Source organism: Abramis brama (genome assembly GCF_963993115.1).
Source record: "Abramis brama genome assembly, chromosome: 8".
In the NCBI taxonomy this organism is placed as follows: Eukaryota; Metazoa; Chordata; class Actinopteri; order Cypriniformes; family Leuciscidae; genus Abramis; species Abramis brama.
In genome coordinates, this window is record NC_139970.1 from 29,597,424 (window position 1) to 29,613,893 (window position 16,470).

Below are 16,470 nucleotides of genomic sequence, written 5' to 3' on the forward strand. Positions count from 1 at the left end.
ATTTAATGTGCCATTGCTGAATAAAAATATTAATTTCTTAAATTATACTGACCCCAAACTCTTGAATGAATATTTGTGTAGGGCGTTTGCATTTTAACTAACAGCTCTGTTGACTACGTTTTATGATCTGTCTCCTTTGCTCATTGCTGTCTTTGTGAAGTGTGTGGAGTTCTTTGGAGAAAAGGTAGGGAACTTAATCTCTACTGGTTTTCACTCTTCTTTTTATCTCAATTTTTCTTGTGTCAGTAAGTGACAGCAGAATTTCGATTTGTAAGCAGTGATCTATCTTTTTCATTGAGTTTCTCAACTTAGTTTTCACACATATCATTCTCCATATTTAGAAATGGTTTGCCTGGTTTGTTTTGAAATTCCACCTTGTCTCAGCAGTGTTACATCACCTCCACTCCACTTGATTTAACAAACATTGCCTCACCTTTTTTTGGGGGGGGGAGTATGTGGCTTGGAAACGGGGGACTGAAATGTTCCTATGGTGTGATGCTTGCTTTTTATTTTTTTAAATGCTCTAATGTGAATATCTGTTCAGAGGCAGCAGTAGGTGAGATCTTGGCTAGGGAGGTTGTTGAAAGCTACAGATGGCACTTGTTTTATTTTGTGGCAGTGATGGTAATTGAGATCTTTAGGAATCTCTTAACCTCCTCAGAACATACATACTGTGAGTTGCTTAAAAGATCAGCAAACTGTGAAATCTGTGTTCTTTCGTCATTAAATTATTAAAAGAATAACTTGTGCTGTCTCAAAACCTTGTAGGCTGAACCAACAGAAGTTAGTGCTGAGAAAAGATTTAGCATCATTTGCTTGCTGATGCCACTTCTTTGGTTTGATATTTTGTTACCTAATTCAGTGACACTCATACAGTAAATGGGGTTCAGCAATCAGTCAGCAATGAGAGTATGCTCAAAAAGATTACCTTTTTTGGTCATTTATTTTAACTTGGCATGTTCTGTTTGTCAATTTGAAGGATCAAGCTAATAACCTGCTTATTATTATTATTATTTTTTTTGCAATATCCACAACTCTGCCATGTCCATGTTTACCAGTGGACTGTTAATACATTTTATTTTATTAAGCTAGGATGCATTCAATTGATCAAAAGTGACATTAAATACATAATGTTAGAAAAGATTTCCATTTTAAATAAATGCTGTTATTTTAAACTTACTATTCATCAGAGAATCCTGAAAAAAGTATCACAGTTACCACAAAATATTAAGCAGCACAACTGTTTTTAACATTGATAATAAGAATGTTTCGATGCAGACTTTGATGACTTGGATTTTGGATGTCTTGCAGCTTTGCTGGTGGACCAAGTGTGGATGATGGCGATAAGAAGAAAGACGTTCTCAACATATTCTCAGTGGCCTCTGGACATTTGTATGAGCGCTTCCTGAGGTAGGATCACCACTTGTATGAACGCAACCACATCAGTGTTGTATTTAGCTCCTCATGTTTCTTCTGCTTCCCCTTTTTCCCTTTATAGAATAATGATGCTATCTGTCCTTCAACACACATCAACTCCTGTTAAGTTCTGGTTCCTCAAAAACTACCTCTCCCCCTCATTTAAGGTAAGACTGCTACTATTCCCAGCTTGCTCTCACCTGGCCGTTCACTGACTGACTGATGCATTTTGTACACCATAAATAGCAAGAGCTGGCTCAAATGACTATTTCAAGTCTGATTGGCTGAATACTAGGTTATTTTTGAAAGCCAGGGTGCACAGGTTTATATTTTTAAATGTATATAAAAATTGTCAGTCAATTCAGTTGCAAATAAACATTTCTGAGGAATACCTAGTTGCTGGGTTGACCAACTTTACAAAGTTTATAGCACAGTTATGGAATCAGATTTTTTTTTTTTTTTTTTTGTTACATTTTATAAGATATAACAATTTTGTGTGTGCTGCTTTGATCTTAGAGTGAGGTCAGATTTCAGATTTATTTATACATTTTTGTGCTGGTTTGTAGGGCCAATTTGGCTCAAATTTAAATAAATGAAATAAAGAAAATTGCTATTGTAATATTTCACTGTAGAATAAAAATGTATCAGTAAAGAAAATATAATAATAGTAATAATGATAATAATCCATTTTATTTTATAGTATAACTGTAAAATACAAAACAAATATTTCATTTCATTTTCAAATGTTAAACAATGAGCAGAGCAGAAGTCTATGTAATACATGCTCCAACATGAATCATTAAATTCATGTTTTTTCCTAATCTTTACCAAAGAAAATGAGAACAAATTATTGACAAATACATACTTCTATAGTGTATCCTCCTCTATAGTTTATCTTTCATGTTTGCGTGTACAGGACACAATCTCACACATGGCGAAGGCATATGGTTTCCAGTATGAGCTGGTCCAGTATAAGTGGCCCCGCTGGCTTCACCAGCAGACAGAAAAGCAGCGAATCATCTGGGGTTATAAGATCCTCTTCCTGGATGTGCTTTTTCCCCTGGCCGTGGACAAGATCATCTTTGTTGATGCTGATCAGGTGACCTTACACATGAGAAAAACAACAGTGGTTCTGAATGGAATGCTTGCCCGCTGCATATTTGTAAAAATAGCATGTGAAAATTAGTTGTTTTGCATTTTTTTTTATCCCATTTTATTTTAAATGTTTAGTTCACTCAAAAAGTGTAATTCTTTCATCATTGACATATCCTCATGTCGTTCCAAACCCTCAAGACTTTTGTTCATCTTCTTCTGAGTTTTTTTCTTGCACGTCAAGTCAGTACAGTTGAACTTCTGTATTTGATGTGCCTTAAGTATGTGCATTATATGAAAATAAAAGCCTAAATTGAAACTGTTCATCTTATTAAAAGGATCATGTCTCTCAGAAGACTTGGATTAAACCGTTCATATGTTTATACGTTTACAATGTGTTTATGAATACATCAAAAAAGTTTTGGAGAAATGACTTTCAATAGGAGAACTGAAATATCTTTGATTTCATTAAATATATCTTCATTTCATGTTTTAAAGATGAACAAAAGTCTTATGTTTAGAATGACGTGGATGAGTAAATAATGACAGAATCTTCTTTTTTGGGTGAATTTTCACTTTAAAACATCTTGACTCTTGGCAGTCTATGATATATAATATAGATATACTCACATAATAAGTCAAGAAAAAATATCAAAAATCATGGCTCATATTACTTCCAGTTTATCCATTGCACTTGAATGGCAAATTGAGCATTGCATTGTGAGATACAGTATTCTGCACTGTGTGCTCTGTTGTATACTGCACATTTTGACAGATTTAGAAGTAAAATAGTGGTATTATGTTAATGCATGGTGATGTGCATCAATTTCCAGACTGTGAATCTGATTTAACAATACGTCTTACAGTTTGGCATTTTGCACGTTACACCAGCCAAAAGAATTCACAGGCCAACAATTCATTGTTAGCGCATTAGCAAATAGTGATATCTTCTAATTACAAAACATGACCCTGTGAATGCTTTATATTTAGATTGTCAGGGCAGATTTGAAGGAGCTGAGAGATCTGGATCTAGAGGGTGCACCGTACGGCTACACGCCATTCTGCGACAGCCGGAAAGAAATGGAAGGCTACCGTTTTTGGAAAACTGGCTACTGGGCCTCCCATCTTGGGCACCGGAGATACCATATCAGGTTAGACTTAGACAAATCACATTACTGTACATTGAAAATAGAGAATATCACTTTCGTCTTTAAAATTCTAGATAAATTCTAGAATGGTATAACATTTAAAAATTTAGTATTGAAAGAATATCTGAGATTATGAGAGATGTAATATTCAATAAATGTGGCCCTTATCATCCAGTGCATTATATGTGGTGGACTTGAAGAAATTCAGAAAGATTGCAGCTGGAGACCGGCTCAGAGGGCAGTACCAAGCCTTGAGCCAAGATCCCAACAGTCTGTCCAACCTGGACCAGGTATTAGCTTGACATCGCTCAACAGCCATATGTTCACAACTAGGGAAGGACTTTTATGTGATTTAAATGTTTCTCTTTGGGGTTTGATGCTAACAGGACCTTCCCAACAACATGATCCATCAAGTAGCCATCAAGTCCTTACCTCAGGAGTGGATGTGGTGTGAGACCTGGTGTGATGACAATTCCAAAGCTACAGCCAAGACCATAGATCTGGTTAGTATGCATTCACACCACACTATCTTTTAGCACTAGCAACATGCTACAGCTAAACAAGAATGGGAGACCCATTTGGAAGGTGGGGAGAGTAAATAAAAATAAAAAAACTGTCAAATACTGTCATGAGCATGTAAGTAAATCCAGGAAACGTTAGCATGGGTATGTAAAGGGAAACCAAAATAAGAACGGTTTATATAGCTATTTTAAATGTGAAGGTGCTGTCATATTGCCGACATTTTGTGGGCAAAAAATGGCAAGAACTCAAGCAGATGGTCAATGTGGTGAATTTACATGACCAACTTGAACACCAGTGATTGAGATTTAAATTGCATTTGTTATGGATTAAAAGGGTTAACAAGTTGATGAGTTTGCATGGGTTTTATATACATGTAACAATTCTTATTAGAACTTACAATAAGGTCTCATTTGTTAACATTAGTTAATGTGTTAGCAAACATGCAGTATTTTACAGCATTTAGTCATTGTTAATGTTAATAAATGTTCATGTTCACAGATACAACTTTGGTTACTTTAACTTTTAAGGTGACGTAGTTATATTGTACTTGCTCAAATAAGTACTGAGTAATATTAATAAACTACATGTACTTACTATAGAGTTAATGTTAGGGTTTGGTTTAAGGTTAGTTGTAATTATGCATAATTTACTGTTATTACTATAGTAATTACATGTAGTAATGTGTAACTACGTCACCTTAAAATAAAGTGTTAACACATCTTTTGATTTAAAAAATGCAAATGTTGGAGTTAACTAAGATTAATAAATGCTGTAGAAGTATTGTACATTGTCAGTTCACAATAATGAATTCAATTAATACAGATGACTAATGTTACCAAACATAACAAGACCTTATTGTAAAGTGTTACCAATATACATTACAGAGTTTAGATATTTTATATCTTCCAGCATAACCGATTATAATTTTAGCAGTAATGATCAAATTACTTCGTTTCATTTTACGAAAAATTGCATTGAAAACGGTATGCGAGATGATATCATGTTGAAATGCCTGCAGTCTGATCATACCCAGATTTCTTCATTCGCACCATGGCTAACGCACACACACACTAAGCGACAAAAATAGTAGTCTCATTTACACCCTCTTCCTCCCTGCCGGCTGCTCCTGGGAGGTGGAGAGGGAAATGTCTCATTAGAGATGGCAGTGAGGGAAATGTGTGTGAGGGCTGCAGCTCACAGCACAGGCTGGTCTCACTCGCTCAGCTTCAGAAGAGTGTTGACCACTGCATTCCATTCAGCGCTCTCACCTCATTAATGTATACCAAGTTTTGTTGTGAAAGTCTTTTGCTTCAGTGGCATGTGGGTTTATTTTTACCAAAGGTGTAATTTGCAGGTGGGAGGAGTGGGATATTTTTTTTGCCAGGGTCGATATTGTCCCCACCACTTTTTGAATCGTCTCGTGGCACGGATGTACCCAATACAAATTAAACATCTCCAGTTGACCAGCAGAGTATTAATTTCCTTCATTTGGTAAATGAGAGGCGATCAGGAAGGCAACAGACACACAGACGAGCACTTCAATCTATCTTCGTATGGGGAAATCACAAAACAAAATGCACACAAAAGTGTCCCTGCTCTTGATATGCAATCATGGATGAATATCTTTGGTTTTAATGAGAAAAAACAATATACTAAGGCAAATTAGAGCCCAGAACTTAGGACACGCTTAACAAATCATTAGGGCTCTCGCAAATATTTAGCATCATTACTCCAGTTTTGAGTGTCACATGATCCTTCAGAAATCATTATGGTGATTTGGTGCTTAAGAAAGTTTCTTATTATCATCAATATTGAAAACTGTTGTGCTGCTTAATATTTTGGGGAAACCATGATGATATATCTTTTTTCAGGATGAACCAGAGAAGCATTTATTTGAAATCGAAATCTGTTGCAACATTATAAATGTCTTTGTCAAATTATTCTATATAAAGCGCACCTCAAACTTTTGAACAGTAGTGTACAGTTTTACATCAATTCACTGACAATAATTTACTAATATATACTAATATACATACTATTATAATTAATAATAGAATTTGCTGCAGAACTTTAAATAAAATTCAATAGCCCACAGCCCTACCAGTGAAAAATGTGGACACGTTTGACAATGTATGGTTCTCATAATCTAAACCATTTGAGGATTATGCTTGTATGCTAAAAAGTTAAGTAACCAGTTTGAGCTCAGATGTGGTGTACTTTTAATTTTGGCGTCATTTCTTAGTTTATGTAACTTTTTTTTTTTTTTACTTTCCATGCCAGTGGCACAACGAAAGTGTCGTTATGTTGTAAAAATGTGCTTAATGACTCAAAAGTCATGAAAGTGTTGATATCAAGCTATATTCATTGGCAGTTTTCACTTGAAAGTGATCCGGAAATGAATTAAGGCCACTCAAGGAACTGTTGAAAAAGGTGGAAAGGAGTGTTTTACCACCACAATTGACTGTTTTTTTGGGTTGATTTATTGCAGTGCAATAACCCAAAGACCAAAGAGCCCAAGCTGAGTGCAGCCGTGAGGATTGTTCCAGAATGGTCCGAGTATGACAATAAGATAAAGCAGTTTCTGAAACAGGTGAAGGACCAGGAGGAGAAAATTACCCAGGGTAGACCATCACCACAGCACACAGGTAAGACTTAGTCATCACTAAAATTACGATATTTTTTTCATAAGCCTTGGGATTAAATAAGTTCATGAACATCATTTGTATTTTAACAGGCACTCGACGTGATGAACTTTAGTACTTGGCGTTTGCACTGAAACTTCCTGTAAATCTTGAACTCTACCATACAGAGATGTTTTCCACAACAGGAACACTGAGGAAATATAATAATGGACTTAAGCATTTTTTTTTATGCATATAATTTTTTGAATTTCAAGATGTAAACTATACATGACATACCTTTTTTATAAATTGTTGACAAAAAGTAGTAAAGGAATTTCAGTGTTATCTGATATTTTTGGCCAGTCTACGAACTTATAATGGCACTGGTGTATATCTGTAGTATTTATAAGAGGAAAAACATGCCAATATTGTGTACATTCCTTCAGAGAAGACTGTAAATGCCTTTTTTGTAAACATTTTCAGTAAATATTCCATCACCATAGTTTATCAATCAGTGTTTGCAAATAAAGGGTACCTGATATTTCAAATTGTTGCTTTATAACAAAGGTCTCAATCATTTTTTTTAATTACCTTGATATTTTGAAATACTGAATACTACTAAGTAGAGTTCTTAGGTATTTATTTCCTAAATAAACCATACACAATTGTAAACTATAATGGGAGATGTGAATTCAAATTACTGTATTCACTGCTGACAAAAGTTTGTCAACTCTACAGATCCAATCCACAAAACAATCTCTGTATCCCAGGTAATGAGGCAGATCTTTTACATTTCCCTATTTATATTGTTATATCACATCATTTTCTCTGTACATGTTTGTTTCTATGCCTTGATGTTCAAGGATGTGGATTTTCTCAGGAATAAAGTGATATTTTTATGTCAACTTGTCTTTTTTACGTTGTGTCTAAAACCAGGCAAAAAGAACCTATTCATTTAAATAAGCATTCGTCTCTCTTTATTTAATTATTTACAGCATTATTCGATTCATAGAAAAATAGTATCATTTTCTATGTACATATTATACTCAAGAATGAAACGTTCAACACGTATAGACATTGCTTGGAGAATAACCTTGCGTTCTGGATTGTAAGATCCCTGAAAGTAGAGGAAGTGCTTCAAAGAACAACAGCTAGCAAGCGGGATCACTTGACAGCCTGTTTCAAGGCGCTTGTCATGTCAGAACCGTGCCTGTGGGAAGGTTCAGAAGGTGCCAGATCCTATTGGCTGATTCCAGCACATATTCAGGCCCTAGGTCCTTTTAGCCGAGCCTTAGTTGAAACCGAATTTGAAATTAAATGGCCCAGAACCGAAAGGATTGAATCCCTGGAAGTTGTCCCAGCCACCGTGGAAGTGGTGATGGTGATGTCCCCCACCCTGCTGACTCTCTGGATCCATGGGATCCTCACCCTGGTCAAACTTACTCCTCATCTCTGCAGAGAAACGGAAGAACAAGACGTAATTACCATAGAACCGAGCAACAACAGTGTAAAGTACACCACATGTGGCACTAAAACATACCAGGATTGGTGAGAACTTCTTTGGCTTGAGCGATGTCTATAAACTTCTTCTCTGCCTTTTTCTTTTCTTCTTCATCCTGAAAGTTGTCTGGATGCCACTGCTGCGCCAACTTTCTGTATGCTTTCAGGATCTCTTTCTTTTGGGCAGTTCTGCAACCACAGCAGTTTAATAAGAATGTTTACTCATTTCGAAATGAGTGTTAGGCCTCTGCATTGAAAACACATAGTAAAACTCTCCATCATCTGTTTATCTAACCTCTTCACACCCAGGATCTTGTAGTAATCCCTCTTCTTGGACTGTTTGAGGAGCCGGTGTGCTCTCTCCAGACCCTCCTTAATCTGCCGGTCATTCTCACTATGTTCTTTAGCACTCTCAAAGTCTTTAATGGCTGCCAAAAGAACAAATCCGTCACCACACCTGATCATTTTAAGAGCAATCTTGAGAAAGAAGCCAATTTATTGATTCTTTAAACAGTAAAGAAAAAAAAGAAGAAAAAAATACAATACTGCTGAGCATGAGCATACAGCAACCGTAAAAATAAATTAGCTTTTCAAAAGCCTTTACAGTGCCATTATATCTCTGTCAGACAACATTTCAATTTTTATTGCCATATGTAAGGGCAATTCTTCAGATCTTAGTGAAATTATAATCACAGAAAATACAGGTAATTGCTGATAATATGAATGAGTATGACTTATTTTAATTTAATTAGCAAATGTATTATATTCCATTATTTATCTATTAATAATTCAACTGCATGCCCTATGTATTAACTAATATGACTAAGTTATTAATAATATATAATTACAATTATTCAACTTTCTTAAAGAAGTGTTGTTTTTTTAAGTAAACATGCTACCTTCTTCATATTGGTCATCCTGGAGGAGGGCCTCTGCTCTGTCTTTCAGAGCATTCACATTATGAGGGTCTGCATTCAGAACTTCACTGCACACTGAGATGGCTCTAGCAGTTTGTTGGTCCTGTGGAATAAAACCAAAACATGTTCACCTTATTCTATCACTTATGCAGTGTATGCTTTGGTAGACGGCGACACCTTGTGGTCGTGGAGCTCAGTCTCACCTTTGACAAACAGTGGCACATGCGCTCTTTGGCATTATGTATGAACTGAGGAACATTTGGTTCAGTCTTCATAACGGACTCATATTTATCAACTGCATCACTGTACCTGTGGATTTAGAAAAACAACCATTTAGTTGTCAATCGATGAATGTGCATTCACAAGTTCAAATAAAGTAACTTTATTCTTTAAATCAAAGAAGAAAAAACTTTTATTTAGCCAGGACACATTAAATCTATCAAAAACTGACAGTAAAGACTATTCTCTTTCAAATAAATGCTGTTCTTTTCAAAGAATTCTGCAAAACAATATATAAAGTTGTCCACAAATATTAATCAGAACACTAATATTAATCTTCTTATTGATAATAAGAAATGTTTCCTGAGAGCCAAATCTGCGTATTAGAATGATTTCTGAAGGATCATGTGACACGGAAGACAGGAGTCATGATGGTGAAAATTCTGTTTTGCCATCACAGGACTAAATAACACTTTAAAATATATTACAATAAAAAAAGTTATTTGAAATTGTAATAATATTTCCCAATATTACTGTTTTACTGTCTTTTTATTCAAATAAATTTAGCCTTGGTGAGCAAAAGAGACATCTTTCAAAACATAAATATTATAGACGTGTGTGCAAGTAATTAGTCTTATTATTGATGTTAGTTTTATAAATATTTTGAGACATACTTCTGCTCCTGGATCAGTTCTTCAGCACCCTGTATCTGTTTGTTGAGCTTCTTAACTTTCTTGTAGTGACTGAAGCACTCCTTATGATCCGGGTCCAGTTTCAGACACTCCCTCACCTCACTGCAGACAAAAAATAAACCCTTAAATCTGGATCCAAACATTTATTAGACATTCAAAATAACCAGGATGTCACTCACTTTAGACATAGTGTGGCAGCTACAGTATGTACATTCATCTTTGCAGTTCATTTCACATACTATTATTAAAACAATGTAGGTAGTTTACAGTGTAGACCTATATTGTGCACTCCAAACTCCCAGACTTAATGCATTAATAACCACATGTTGACTTACTTGAGGGACATCTCATGGTCTCCCAGCTTATAATAGATGGTGCTGAGCTTGTAGAAAGCCTGAGTGTTGTCACTTTTGAGTTTTGAAGCGGCCTTGAGGTCACTGATGGCTTTGCCCATTTCATCCAACTGAATGAAACACTCGGCCCGCATCTCTCTGGAGTCCGCATCCCAAACACACGTCTGAGAGGAGGACAAGCAAATGTAATCCATTGTTAGCTTTGTATTTTAAATATGAATCCTTTGCTGTTGACATTTGATATGATATTTGTTCTGTTTTCAGTTCATGCAAAGCAAATTTTCTGAACAAATAGTGCTCTTATTGAGCACAAACAATCATTTTCTGCACCAGGACAAAACCAGGATGGATCACAAACTATCATGTTTATAAAGGGAGGGACATTATACAGGTCACTGCTATTTTAGTATCATTGATATACTATTATAATGTTTTTAATATACTGAATGAGATTTTATGTTTACTGTATATTTTACTTTAATTTTAGTTAAAGTTTTAGTAATTTTGTTCTGTGTTTTTGTTACTTACTTACTTAGTTTTAGTAATTTTGTTCTGTTTTACTTAGTTTTTTTTTATGGTTTCAGTTTTAGTTACGGATAACAGCTTGATCCAGGTTAACTCACATCAATGATGATGTCGAGGTGTGATGTGGCAGAGCCGTAGTCTTTGCGGTTGAAATCGCTCTTTGCCTGGGCCACCAGTCTCTGAATTTCATCAGATTTCTTCAGCTGGCTCTGCGCCTCCTGCTCTTCCCTACTGCTTGGGTTTGATTTGAGCTGGATGAAAGAAAGAAAAAATATGTCATCCTTAAGAGCATGAACAGGTAGTAAGTATCCGAACTGCACAACAGTTCAGGTGTGCACTGTGCAGGTTAAATGAAGTCTTTGGAGTATTAGGCTGGTTATATACCCCACTGACTAACCCAACTAAGAATACTCCGGAGAAGGATGAGGGCACATCAGGAAACTTAAATTAAATATTATGTTTCCTCATAGGTGATACAATTAATATATTAATATGTGATATAGAATGCACAGTAATTTTCCAAATATTTTGCAAAGATGAACAAAGATTGATCTCAGAACTTATGTGGCCATGCTTGCTAACTAAACATGCACTGATCAGAAAATGTTATGCCAAAACCAATAACCAGTATTTTAGCATTATGTTAAAAACTGACCTTATCTGCCATACTTATTTTCAAAGACCCACTTTTACCACAGTTTTACAAATATTAAACCATATGCTGTCTGCAGCAAAATACACCACGCTGTAAAATTACAGAAAACAATTCACATTTTGGTGAAATGTCAACACATATGGCATTATTAATAAAATAGGTGTGACTTCCACAACGTGTGTGAATCCTTGCATGAAGCTATTTTAAAGCTACACTGTGTAATTTTTTAAGTTGATTCTTAGCAAAAAACACTTTGTTCTTTCAAAATCATATGTGCTCATTAATGTGTAAATACTTCTACCAACTAATCAAGTATTCTCGTAAGCGTAGAATCTGCCATTTAGAATACATACGAGTGAGTCGCTCGAATGGCGGCAGCCATGTTGCGCCTCCATCTTGAAAATACATTAGCCAAAGAGGGACATACCTGGAAATTCAAGCTTCGCCTTTCGCGTTTTGACACTCAGTGGCACCGTGACGAATGCGAGGGGGAGATTACTCGCGACTGCCGGCAGATTTGAAATAATACAGCCACCGAATGAGTTAAAAAGCCCTCGGAATGGGAGGGGCTAGAAAGTAATATTCAGTTGGTAGTCATAAACAATTTCACCGCTAGATGGGAGAAAATCCTACACAGTGTAGCTTTAAATATACACCCTAAAGCAGGGTTCACCAATCTCGGTCCTGGAGGGCCGCTGTCCCTGCAGAGTTTAGCTCCAACCAGCTCCAACACACCTGTTTGAAAGTTTCTAGTATGCCTAGTGAGACCTTGATTAGCTGGTTCAGGTGTGTTTAATTGGGGTTGGAGCAAAACTCTGCAGGACAGCGGCCCTCCAGGACCGAGATTGGTGAACCCTGCCCTAAAGCGCCAGCCTACCCTTCATCACAAGTTAAAGACGGCCAATAAGGATCAGCTTGTGTCTGATTGGTGCATCTCTAATGCTAACCAAATGTCACTCACCACTACCCTGGTAACCCAAAGTTCTCGCGAGAGCACAAGTTGATTTTGCTCAGGAAGTTACTCTGGTGTCGAATAATGATGCTCATTAAATATGCCCCTCGATCTGAGCTGCACCAATCACATCGGCTTATCTGATATAGGCGGGCCAGAGGCGAGCTAAACAGATGACGACAGCGCTGTGACGTCAAAGTCATTAGTAAACATTGCAAGATGGCTATGGATGAATAACAGTTGTTTGAAACGGCTTTGGCCGCTACAATGAACAAGTTAGACTTGGCTTTTTATCTAAAACAGGAACAGAAGATGCCGCTCGAATCGTTCCTTTGCAAGAAGGATGTTTTTGCTGTTTTGCCGACCGGATACGGTAAGAGTATAATCAGAGAATGTCTAATAAGGTTAGCTTCGCTGATAGCTGGGGTTTATTGTTGTGATTGGTCGTAGTGTTATCCAATTGCGTGCAGCGATATTTTCAAATGCACGCTTGGTGCTGCCCCTCGAGCTGGGTGATTTTCATTAGTCGACGCCAGACCATTAATCTTTTAGATTTAGGTCTGGATTTCCAGGCTAACTCACCACTCTTTTGAAATCATTTTCTGCTTCATCAAGTTTGCCGTGTTTCAGCAGTAGATTTCCTCTCTGAAGCCTAGCCTGTGGATTAAGAAGAAACACTAGTTAATTTCTGGGTAACTGGGTAAATAATTTTAAAATACTGTATATATTTTTACAGTGTGAAATGATTCTGAAAACCCACCGATGTGAAATCTGGTTTAAATTCAATGACTTTGCTGAGGTCTGGTAGTGCAGATTTTGACTTTCCCATTGCTAGGTAAACAGTTGCTCTCCTATAGTATGCCATGTAATTTTTGGGATCACCGTCTGATAATTAATCAAAATAAATAAATATATGAATAAATCTAGACACAATGCTTACATCAAAGTGGCATTTTGTGGAAAACAATGTGACATTGCATCATTACACACAAGATTTCATTTAGGTTGTCATGTAAAAAGATCCAGTACTCACCAACAGCAGCGTGGAAGTGAGATAGAGCATCAGCCAGCTGTCCTGCGGCCAGAAGCTTCTTCCCCATCTCCAGATGATTCTCAACACCACCATCCTTCCCACCATTAACTCCTGCAATACATGTGAAAAGAAAATATGTTGGAAGTCTAGAATGAACCATACAGTATAACAAGGTATACATGCAATACATGCATCATGTATTTAGTAGTAGACAGTAGAGTACACTAAAGTAGTGTAGTGCACATTAAAGTTGGTATGGCATAGTATGTCCACTAGAATGGAGGAGATTCCACTTGAGTAAATTACAATAGAGTCAAGTTGACTAGATTAGTAAACATTTTAGTTAAGTGCAACAGTGTCAACTTATTATTGCAGTGGAACCACAGTGTTTCAGCAACAGTTAAATAAAGACTTTAAAGCAGTAAAATAGAAAAAAACAGTAAAAAATATATATACTATAGAATGAATAACCCACAATTAACCATCATTAAGATTAAAAAAAAAAGCTTGACAGGTAACTGGATGCTTAGCTGCGTTTCTGGACTAATGTGACAGTTCTCCATATGTACTCTATGAATAACATCTAAACAGCTGGGATTTTTCATCTCTCACTGACTTTGTTTTGAGTTTATTTTTAAGAACAACGAACAAAGTCACTTTCTCTAAACAACTGTCATGAAGACGAACGTATAGTTCACTACAAACCTGGTTAAAAACCATTCATTATCATTAACCAGCACTAGCATTGATCACTTACCTTCGTATCGAAGATCGATCAAAACTAGTAAAAAAGGAACGTAGCTTAGCAATTTGTGCGCCACTGGGCTTATGGCAACCATGTTTTCTTCTTTTCTCCGTCAAATCACTGATTTAATGTATAAAGTTCCTAAAGACACGCTGGACATTCGCATAGCTGTCAGGCCAGCAGACATCATGCCCACTGATCGTGGGTCCCTCTGATTGGCTGATATTTCCATAAACCCCGCCCATCAAGTACTGTTCAACGGAGACTAGCCACGGCATCATTACTTTGATTCTGTTTGCGCATGCGCGCGCGACAGTGAGTACGCAGATTGGTGTGTGAGAGGAATCAAGTTGTGTGATTACAATAATAAATGTAAACTTTTTATGTAGCACTGTATTTTTTTAGAGGATTCTAAATTATTTGCGGTAACTGGATACAACTAGGCAAGTCTTCTCAGCACGATCATTGGAATAAACTGTGGTAGAAAAGGGCATAGTTTTGATATATCTAAGCTTGTGATTTTATATCATTTTTCAGTCATAGGCTACATTACCGCTCAACCAGTTGTACCTGTGTTTGCATGCTTGAGGTCACTATGAAAGGAATTTTACAAATCACATAGTGTCTCGCTCAGTTTCTGACCTGGCAAGTAGAAACATAAACATGACACATAAGTTACCAGGTCAAATATTTTGTCTAAAAAAGAGAGACAATTTAAGACATTATCAAAATAATACAGTAACATTGGGTAAATATTATGTGGGGATTTCTCTTTGTCACACAAAACATTTTTTGTGCAAAGATTGAAACATATTATGCAATAAAGAAGACATTTTTGCCATTAGAAATAAATGTATTGACAGTGTTTAATCTGTCTCCTCATGCTTAGTAATGGCAGAGCGATTTTCCTATCTGGACAATATAAACCATTTTCCCTTTTAAGTGACATGATAGGCTAAAAAGAGGATGATAACCATTACCAGCTCATAATCACATATTGAGTCTTGTAAGAGGATCCAGAGTCTAATTCCAGGTAAGATTGTCACTTTATGAATGAATAAAATAACTAGATTAATGCTATCTAAAGGCTGACTGCTTGTTTGCAAGCAGTCAGTGGGCACTTTGAAGTCTCTGGCTTTCGTTTTGTTTTTTATAGAGCTTATCAAAACTTCTTGTTAAAAAATATTTCACTATCAAGTGAATAAACTATTTACACACACACACACAGTATTATAATATTGTGTATAATATTATTGTTCAGTGTATATTCTCTATAGAGAAAATAAAAAATGACTTGTAAAAATAACTAGTGTTTGCTAAAACTGAGAATTCACCAGATGTGGCTGATTATATTACATTATAATTCAAGGTTTTTTCCATATGGTAAAACAAAACTAAATTATTATTATTATTATTATTATTATTGATAACATAAGTGTTTACAACTGAACATTTAACATTTAATGATTTGAAAATACTATTGTGCAGTTAGTTATTGTGCAAAAAAAAAAAAAACTGCTAGTATATTTATTTAAAAGGAATTTGGGGTATTTCTTTTAGGTCATTTTCTGAGATAACTCTCCAAAGTATTGTTTCACTAGTTCATTTTGACTGTTAAAGTATGTCAAGGATGTAATATCATCATCAACGGATGTGCATCATCTGCAGTGGTGTAAGTAGATCTAAAGACTTCAGGTAAGATTATGTCCAGATCATGTGTAAATTGTCACTGAAACTGATAAGGCTGGACACTAAGTGACAATTTCAGTCAGAAATGAGTTTTGTATGTAAATACCTGTTTGTTTGTTTTTCATAGTAAAACTAATGTCCCGTTTATTGTTATTTCAGTGCCGACTGACAAGACTTGACACAATTCAACACCACCGGCTCTGTAGAGCGGAGCATGCAGAATCAGTGTTTATCTGGGTTTTATGTATCATTGAGATTCCAGTCGTCCTCTTAACCCTGTTTGCATTGTGTTTTCTCATCAAGTCTCATCGTGCTGCTTTTGTTAGTTGATTCTTTTAGATATGTTACAGATCATTCTTGTGTTGATATCAAAAACCCAATGGGAGTCTCG

The 16,470-nt window shown here is 36.1% G+C and overlaps 2 protein-coding genes across 2 annotated transcripts in view; one reads left to right on the forward strand and one right to left on the reverse strand.

The window, feature by feature from the left end:
• The window catches only part of uggt2 (UDP-glucose glycoprotein glucosyltransferase 2), a 31,878-nt gene extending 24,859 nt beyond the window's left edge, over positions 1 to 7,019 (forward strand). Inside the window, exons 32-40 of the mRNA XM_084121337.1 lie at positions 161 to 184; positions 1,312 to 1,410; positions 1,499 to 1,583; positions 2,333 to 2,515; positions 3,499 to 3,659; positions 3,832 to 3,946; positions 4,043 to 4,159; positions 6,667 to 6,823; positions 6,913 to 7,019. Coding sequence (XP_083977463.1) covers positions 161 to 184; positions 1,312 to 1,410; positions 1,499 to 1,583; positions 2,333 to 2,515; positions 3,499 to 3,659; positions 3,832 to 3,946; positions 4,043 to 4,159; positions 6,667 to 6,823; positions 6,913 to 6,935 — 964 coding nt within the window. The 3' untranslated portion in view covers positions 6,936 to 7,019. The remainder of the gene's footprint in view (positions 1 to 160; positions 185 to 1,311; positions 1,411 to 1,498; positions 1,584 to 2,332; positions 2,516 to 3,498; positions 3,660 to 3,831; positions 3,947 to 4,042; positions 4,160 to 6,666; positions 6,824 to 6,912) is intronic.
• A 740-nt stretch (positions 7,020 to 7,759) lies between these two features.
• Positions 7,760 to 14,611, reverse strand: dnajc3a (DnaJ (Hsp40) homolog, subfamily C, member 3a). Its single transcript, XM_084121963.1, has 12 exons — positions 14,403 to 14,611; positions 13,646 to 13,756; positions 13,373 to 13,497; positions 13,195 to 13,269; positions 11,104 to 11,256; positions 10,463 to 10,644; positions 10,110 to 10,229; positions 9,420 to 9,525; positions 9,199 to 9,319; positions 8,595 to 8,727; positions 8,340 to 8,488; positions 7,760 to 8,251 (listed from the first exon to the last, which is right to left on the reverse strand). Exons 1-12 carry the CDS (start codon positions 14,482 to 14,484, stop codon positions 8,091 to 8,093), a joined length of 1,518 nt encoding a protein of 505 aa, XP_083978089.1. The 5' UTR covers positions 14,485 to 14,611; the 3' UTR covers positions 7,760 to 8,090.
• Between the last annotated feature and the right edge of the window lie 1,859 nt (positions 14,612 to 16,470).

What these genes read in the sequence shown, in the direction of transcription:
- dnajc3a (XM_084121963.1), bottom strand. Translation starts at nt 14,484, where the DNA reads ATGGTTGCCATAAGCCCAGTGGCGCACAAATTGCTAAGCTACGTTCCT. An exon ending in GACCATGAGATGTCCCTCAA is followed by an intron (nt 10,230 to 10,462) that starts GTAAGTCAACAT and finishes TTTTGTCTGCAG; the next exon opens with TGAGGTGAGGGAGTGTCTGA. An exon ending in GAACTGATCCAGGAGCAGAA is followed by an intron (nt 9,526 to 10,109) that starts GTATGTCTCAAA and finishes CTAAATCCACAG; the next exon opens with GTACAGTGATGCAGTTGATA.